Source organism: Pundamilia nyererei, unplaced genomic scaffold, assembly GCF_000239375.1.
Source record: "Pundamilia nyererei isolate P.nyererei 1_Seehausen unplaced genomic scaffold, PunNye1.0 scaffold00008, whole genome shotgun sequence".
Taxonomy (NCBI): domain Eukaryota; kingdom Metazoa; phylum Chordata; class Actinopteri; order Cichliformes; family Cichlidae; genus Pundamilia; species Pundamilia nyererei.
Window position 1 is genome coordinate 3,885,948 of NW_005187409.1, and position 8,057 is coordinate 3,894,004.

The 8,057-nt window shown below is 37.5% G+C and overlaps 1 protein-coding gene across 2 annotated transcripts in view; it reads right to left on the reverse strand.

Moving 5' to 3' along the window:
• Positions 1-8,031, reverse strand: part of tex11 (testis expressed 11) — an 11,874-nt gene extending 3,843 nt beyond the window's left edge. The window contains exons 1-22 of one of the 2 annotated variants that reach the window (XM_005723010.1): positions 7,852-8,031; positions 6,028-6,140; positions 5,647-5,731; positions 5,083-5,162; positions 4,919-4,996; positions 4,690-4,809; positions 4,382-4,462; positions 4,173-4,258; positions 4,039-4,096; positions 3,852-3,947; positions 3,685-3,766; positions 3,362-3,440; positions 3,079-3,230; positions 2,824-2,909; positions 2,386-2,523; positions 2,127-2,229; positions 1,875-1,999; positions 1,236-1,321; positions 539-592; positions 388-458; positions 199-276; positions 17-87 (exon numbers count right to left, since the gene is read on the reverse strand). In XM_005723010.1, coding sequence (XP_005723067.1) covers positions 17-87; positions 199-276; positions 388-458; positions 539-592; positions 1,236-1,321; positions 1,875-1,999; positions 2,127-2,229; positions 2,386-2,523; positions 2,824-2,909; positions 3,079-3,230; positions 3,362-3,440; positions 3,685-3,766; positions 3,852-3,947; positions 4,039-4,096; positions 4,173-4,258; positions 4,382-4,462; positions 4,690-4,809; positions 4,919-4,996; positions 5,083-5,162; positions 5,647-5,731; positions 6,028-6,140; positions 7,852-7,879 — 1,950 coding nt within the window. In that variant the 5' untranslated portion in view covers positions 7,880-8,031. Of the gene's footprint in view, positions 1-16; positions 88-198; positions 277-387; positions 459-538; positions 593-1,235; positions 1,322-1,874; positions 2,000-2,126; positions 2,230-2,385; positions 2,524-2,823; positions 2,910-3,078; positions 3,231-3,361; positions 3,441-3,684; positions 3,767-3,851; positions 3,948-4,038; positions 4,097-4,172; positions 4,259-4,381; positions 4,463-4,689; positions 4,810-4,918; positions 5,000-5,082; positions 5,163-5,646; positions 5,732-6,027; positions 6,141-7,851 lie in introns of both variants that reach the window. The other variant, XM_005723011.1, reaches the window with a different exon arrangement.
• Positions 8,032-8,057: the final 26 nt, after the last annotated feature.

Sequence of the window (8,057 nt, forward strand, 5' to 3'; positions counted from 1 at the left end):
TAAAAAGGACACTTGCCTGGTAAGAGAGCACAAAGAAATCTCTCATTTTGTCAGGGCTGCTCTCGCACTGCAAAGCCAAGTTCCAAGCTGTAACAAGGACACACATGAGCACACAGACAAAATGAAGGTGCTGCAAGATTTTAAGTCATAGCACACCACGTTAGATTGAAGTGAAAAGAAGAGAAAGAATCTTAGCACCAATCTTTCTGAACCAGTTAGCTTCCTCTGTGCGTTGATCAACAGTCATGTGAGAGGGGTGTGAAATTGTCTGCAGAGCTGAAGTGACGGCAAAGAAAACATCCGAGGGTTATGACGCACAACACATGACACTGTAGTTGAGACACTTCCACTCACAATGCAATTAAACCCTCATGGATTTGCACTTACCCTTTTTTAGATGCGGCAGCAAGACATCCAGACTTACATCACTGCATGGAATGAATGTAGGAAATGTAGATCTGTTGTTGTTTTTTTCAGTTAAATCAGCATCAATTTGAAATATGAAAACATTTGGTATTTTCCCTCATTCTCGCCTCACCTTATTTCATCACTCAATTTTTCTATTGTGGAGAGAACAAGCCGAACCAAACACCTAAAAAGATGAATGAAGAAATTGGCGTTGACCTCCTTTCTTTCACCTACTAACTGTATTATACAGAGACATACTTTCAGTGAAAATGTGAGGGAATATAGGTCAGTGGATCATAGAGGTGTGTGGAAAACTAAGAGACTAAATACAATCTCTGAGCCACCTCTACTAAATGTGTGACGCAGTACCATCATGACCCAATTCGAGATTTAAACATGAGTCATTATTTTCAGATCTCAAAAACCAAACATGATATCCATTAGCAAAGTTAGATATTAGCATCAAATGTATACGTATCTAAGACTGCATCCAAATCAAGACAATAAGAATGCAAGCACATAATAAAAAAAAAACAAACGCAATTATTCACAAGTGCAAGCATTATTTTTATTTTTTTAAGTTACCACGAATATTAACTCGGGGTTTCAAATTATTAAAGTACCAAATTAAAATGTTCTTTGTGCTCATGATGAATGTATGTAACTGTATGTTTATTTAATAACAGCCTTATGTGTAAGGCTCTGTACTCAATCTGTTTTTGGCTACATACTGTCACATCATATCATTCATGTTAGATACTATTTTAATAAAAGTGAGGTTAAAATGTTGCTTCTTGTTTTTAGGTTATACTTAAGTTTTCACATACCTCAGAGCAACCAGAACCTGTGCTTGATCTTTGGAGTGTTCACACAAAATCTCCAGTGCTTTCATGGCGGTTTCCTGTTGTCCATTCTGTCACAGAGTTAGAAACTTTCTCATCACCATTAATGCCACCCACCACCAATACTTATCGATGCGCATCAGAATCACATAGTACACTAAAGAAAATTCAAGCTGATTTAATAACTGAAACTATTGATTATAATAGCTGGGGAAAGTTACAGTCACACCTCTTTTTGTATAATAGTATAAAGTATGTAACTATTGAGGAAGGACTGCAGTATAAGTCTACACGAACAAGAGTTGAAAAATATTTAAGCTTTATCTTTGATCCCAGCTGGCTTGGACATTTTCCTGGAAAGGTTTAACATGCTCGATCATCTTCTCAGTGATGCTATTCTTCTCAGCCCCTTCTGCACAGGAACCAGTATGAGTTCAGTGACAAGGACATAATCCCTCATCAACTTCCCACTCACAAAAACTGCCAGTTTCTGTCCAAGCTGCAAATAGCACTGATGAGGCGCTATATCATCATAAGACTGGGAAATGTAATAATAACTCAATCAGACCTAAACTGAAGGACTGGTGTACAGAAACGAGCAATGAGTCCTGTGATAAATTCTACCTCCAGAGCAATCTGAGCAGCCAGACTCAGGAGATTGGAAGCAGCATCCTCCGACACCAGCAGTCTGTCCTCACAGGCTACAGGATTCTTGGACAGACGTCCCATTGCATGTAATGCACCTGAGGCTAGCAAAAAATAAATAAATCAGCCACATCATCAAAAATAATATGGTGAAAATATTGCTGTTATTATGGCAACACTAGTATGATTTATAAAGCGCCCCAGTCCCAGTAAGTAATCTTTTTTAGGTACCTTTCTCTGCCTCATTCTCCTGCACAGCCACCTTGTATACGCTAAACTGAGTAAAAATGTTGTCTGGATCACATCTCTGTGCTTCCTTAATTGCTTCTTTGGCCTTACAAAAATTAAGATTTTTAATACAGATGAAAACATATTTGCATGCAGTAACTGTAAAAAAATATATGCCAGGGATACCTTCAGTTGTCACTAGTGACATATAAATACTGGTGTTCTTAAAATTACCAACTACAGCAACCTCAAGTTCTCTTACCTTTTCCAGTTGCTTAAGTTTTAGGAAGCAGGAAGCTCTGTTTCTTTGCAGTTTGGCTAAGTTGGGCTCCATTTGACCTCCCTTGAAGAGACTTAAGGAGTAGTTATACCACTGAAGAGCCTCAGAATAGCTTCCAGCCTGGAAACACAAAGTTAAACTTTTGTCCATGTGAAAAGTAAAGCTCTACACTGAACCTATGCTAAATAAACTACTTACTAATGGTGGAAATTCAGAAAACAAGAACTAACACTATAGGAAAACTTCTAACACACACATGCTGTTTTATAAGGAAACATCAAACAATACCTAACAAGGGTTAGGTGGACCTTTTTGTGGCCACCTGCCTTTTAGTTGTGAAGCAACACTGCAGATTGTGAACATGCTTATAAGTATGCACGTCTGTATGGACTCTAAAATGCATTGTGAATAGATGTGTACCTCAAAGTACTTGGATGCTTTATCCCACAGCAAGACATGGAGACTTGTAAGAGCCTGTGGGGTCAGCTGTTTGCCTGTACAGTGGCCTATGTGGGTGTAAAAAAATGATCATACTAATACAGTAGCACATTTAAAGTACTATTCATTCTTTTTAATACTATACGCAGTGATAAATATATAGTATTTGTCATGCAATTTAATTTTTTTCTGTCTTAATTTAGATTTATTATAGTACTGATAGCAAAAATAAAATACCAGTGATAACATCCTCAATCTTCTGTTTGCCCAGCAGCTCTTTGCCTCTCTGCAGCAGCAGCTCAATGTGCAAGACAAGAGCAGTTCCCAGGTCAGGGGATGTCTCAAAGTGCTGACACACACTTTTCAAATACTCAAAAGCCAGCGCTTCTCTAGAAAAATAACAGACATATTCAGATCGATAAAATATGCCTGAGACTTAAAAAAAAGATGCTTCTTTCTGTATTATATATTTCTACAAAAAACTAATGGGAATTATTACCATACAAACAAAGATGTTTACCTCTTTTCAGAGATTAATAGTTTCACTGTACTTAGGCAGAGCTCAAGAGAAACTTCTGATTCCAGCATCTCATTAAGTCCTGAAAATGAATTTTTAAAAATGCTTTTTAATGTGCATTTGTAACTCTGCTGAAGTCATCTACAGAGACATATTAACTCTTTCCAAGGCTCTCGGTATAAGTATCTATTGCTACTGTAGTCAGAACAGCTCTAAGAGAACACCTAACCCACAGTTTTATCACTTTGGAGACTAACAACCCACTGCAGCACCAATCAAATTCTGTCTAAATAACTCAATATGTTCTGGTTGTGGTATCAACTAACCTGCTCTGAAGTCACTGTCTGATGACTCACATCTCAGGAGTATTTTGATCTTTAAGTACAGTCCATATGTGCTCACACATTCCTGTCAAATTACACAATTAGCTGAAAAGCTGAAGATTCCTCTGCTTATATAAATAACAATCTAAAAATGATTCCTAATGTTTTACCTTGTTTGCTAAGCTAACAGCGTTGACCGCCTTCTCTGCAAACTTCTCACAGTCCCACTCCAAATAAACAGTGGCGAGGAGCCGCAAAGCCTTGGCCTATTGTAGGGAAATTAACATAACTTTTATTACAATTGTAATTCTAAATGACAGTCATGTTTGTATGAAAGTTTATATTGTCCTGTCTTACCAAAACTTCAGATCCAGGGCCATATTTCATATTCATTTTCCCGATATCATAGCTTTGACTGAAACGGAAACATTTCTCTTCGATTGCAACCTTTATCAACATTTTTCTTGGGAAAATGAACATTAGAATATTACCTCAACCAAAAAGCAGTGTCTTCATACTTCCTCACATTGTAAGCATCTATTCCAAAGTTGTAGCACATTAGGGAGAGGTACGCAGTCTGTATTGAGAAAGTATAATCACAGTTAACATCCCCCACACATCCCATAACAATATGTAGTGTAAAAGTGAAAAATCAATATATAGTGTTGTTATAATAGCAACAGATGGCCTTTTTTCTTACATCCTTTGGTAGTCGCAGCAACATGTCTTTACAACGCTGAATGTAGGCCACAGCCTCTTTGTTATTGCCTTGAGTTATGGCCTGTAAAGGAGAACAGATCTGAACTTATAATTAAATGTCAGCAAACAATATAATACTCCCTATTAGCTGTCAGAAATTTACCCCTCTCATTGTTTCTCAGTTCACATTTTAGCTGTCTCACACTTCACACTGCAAGTCTGTCAGAATGGCACTTCCTAAGCTGCCAAATATCACAAGAACAAATATTCACATCGAAGGTGTCGAACATCACATGCGCCACAGCTCACCGATTCTGCTTGGTATGAGAGAATTCGAAGTAGATCCTTCTCCACATCCTCCTTGGATGAACTGATGTCAGCTGTGCCATTGCCTCTGGACATCAGTTGGCTGTAGAGGATTTCAAGGCTCTGGAGATATTAGATTCTGAGTCATTTCTAAAAACATGGTATTTGTGTTTGCTTCAAAACCTACACAGAATTAAGAGACTATCAGTATGAGTGTTATTTTCTTCTTCACCTTGACAGCAAGGCTTAAGTATTTATCTGCCATCTGGGGATTTTTGCAGTCCAGCCAGGTTCTCCCTGTTTTGCTGGCCATCTGTAAAGATTAGACACTGACAAACATGCCTTGTCCTCCTGAAACATTGGGCACTCACAGAGGCTGCCTTCAGTACTGCTTACCAGAATCTGCTTGCGAATGGTGCCCTCTGTTGGGTTCTCAGGCTCACAGCAGTACAACAGACTGCATGCAACATGACGCACTGTAAGCATAGTGAGAGTATTTAAATGTGAGGAGAGAAGATCCCAAAATACTACCACTGTAATAAAGCATAGAAAAATGCACAGTGGAACACAATCAGTCTTGGACTGGCCTCCTCAGAGTCCAGACCTCAATATTATTAAAGTCAAAATGGGATCAAAGTGGGATCATCTTGACAGAGAACTGAAAAAAGGCAGCCAACTTCCAAAGAAGAGCTTTGAATCTCCTTCAACAAGCCTGGAGAACTATTCCTGAAGACTACTTAAAGAAATTACAAGAAACATTTAAAATTTAGGATGGGTTGAACAATAAAGGTGCTCATACCAAATATTAACTTTGAAACTTGTTAGAATAGTACAGACTGTGTTTTTGTCTTATATATTTCCATGCACATTTGTATGTTTAAATGCATTTCTGTATATATTTCCTATTTTCCTAGCAAAATACAAAAAATAAGGGGTGGAACAATACAAATACAAATTTACCTTGGGCTTTTTGAATTGTACTTATTGTGACACCCACATTGTTAGTAACTCCCCAGTTCCACAGCTTAATGGCACACTCCTCCAGCTGTAAACACGACAACAAAAAAAATTATGCCAGCTTCTTGTATATGAGTATTAACAATATTACATTAAATTAAAGTCTTTAAACTTCATGCAACTATTGCAACAGTCATATAACTTGTAGTAGGTTAGATTAATTCAGCAACAAGAATATTAGCGGTGTAAAAAAATTTATTCAATAAGTATTTGTTAATTCTTCATTTTATTTTATTTTTTGGGGGGTTTTATAGTTATACTATAACTTTACATCACTACTGACTTGTGGCGTATAGTTAAACAAGTTGGCATGTTTTTGTCTACCTGCGGATCTGGTATTTTGGGCATAGCCTCAAGTCCAGGGACTTCAGAGAAGAGCTCCTCTATCACTTCATCATAATCTGTTAGCTGCTTTTGCAGCAGGAGCTCAGTAAGACCTGTGTATTAAAAAAAAGTCAACAAAAACAGACGTTGACAGGACACAAACAGGGTAACAGTGGACATGTTGTCTTCTGAAGTGAAAAGTGACATCTGATTTTTCATGCAATAAGAATATCCGAATTTTCTACACTATAAAGAAAACCAGATACTGTTTGTGCAAGACAATAAAGTGTGGGACATGGAGAGCACCCCACTTTCTTATTCTTTTGTTTAAGTTAAAAATCTGTCTCAAAATCCAGTTTGACTACATTAATGTCCTTTCTCATTTCAAAAAGAATTCAGATATTCTCTTGTGTCTTAATGTTAGGCTATTAGCACTGAAATATTAAGCCAATTATTAATGATTGTTCATCTTTTAAGGTAGAATATAATCTAAAATGAAGTATGAGTCATACATCCCAAATTAGGTTAATTAGTTGCCATTTTAAAAAAGTATTCATTTACATATTAGCAAGTTAGGGGGCTAGCTTGTTATAATAATGTAAAATATAACAATAATTCACTGTGGCTGGTGACCAAGATAACATGAGCAGTTTAGTGGATAACATGAACCCCAGTTTTATGCCTGTAATCATCTGTATTATCAGGCTGCACACAATGTATAAAAAGTCTATAACAAAGCAGTTTCTTTAAAAATTCTAAGACCCTGTTTGAAATACACATAAGGTCTTCAAGTACCCTTTTTACCCATTGAATAAAGTGAATGTACTCTCCATTAAAAACTGCTTTAAAAGTTTCAAATTGTTACCCAGGTTGTCACGGTTCTGGGTCCGTTGGACCCAGTATTTTGAGTTTATTATATTTCGGTTTAATTCTGCTTCATGGATTGTTTTCTTATTCTCGTAGTGATGATGATTATTATTAGTTTCTTGTTTCTGTTATCCGTGCTTAAGGATTTGTTCTCAGTTATATCTCATGTTTAACATAGTTCAGTTCCATGTGTCATTTTCTGTCTCTCTGTGTTGAGTCCTTGTCCCTGAGTAGTAATTCATGTTTCCTGTTTTATTGTGAAAGTCTTTGTCTTATGTTAGTGTGTGCAGCTTGGTTCCCCCAGTCTCCTTAACCCTGATCTCTCCCAGCTGTGTCTCCCTCCTGTTGCCCATTCGCTGATTACCACCCTGTGTATATTAGCCCTGTGTTTTCCTGTGCTCAGTGTCGTGGTACCCTCAGAATTATGCCTGTGTGGTCAGTTCTCAGTGTCATTGTTCAGTTCACGTTGTTGTTTATCACCAGCAATAAAGCTAAGGTTCTCAGTTTCAATTCAGTCTCAGAGTCTCGCATTTGGATCCTCCTCTCCATCCGCCTGCACACAGAGCCCTGACACAGGTGTAGATTTGTACTTACAAATGTAGATGGCAGCCTGCTGGCTAACGTTTTCCTGCTATAGTCCCAACAGCAGTAAGTTTTAATAATACAACTTTTGGGATTTTCAGACTTTGCCTGTTTAGTTCCCTTTATCTTTTAGAAAAATAACTATTACTTCCATGGCCTGAGTAACATTTAGCTAATATACCAGAGGCACAAAACTGTTATTAGCTATTGGGCGTCCAGATAATAGACTCAACTTAACAATTTGTGAATTAGCTAGGTTGGAAGCTAAATTAATAACTAAGCTCCAGCTCCAGCTCCAGTTGGTACCCAATATGGTTTCGAAAAAACACTTTAATAAATAAATAGGTGGGTCAAGAGAAAGAGTCAGTTACTCACTTTTCACAGTTGAGGTAAGTTCCTCCATGTCTAACTTTTCGTGGAATAAAAATATCTGTCAGGCTAGGTGCTAGCAGCTAGCTCCTCACTGAAATGTTGGCATTTGATTGACAGCGATCACAAAAGCCCGCGAAAAAGAGAGCGAGGTTATCAAAACAACTGAAAATAGCTATTACTCCAATCCGGTTGTTCAGTGATGACGCGAC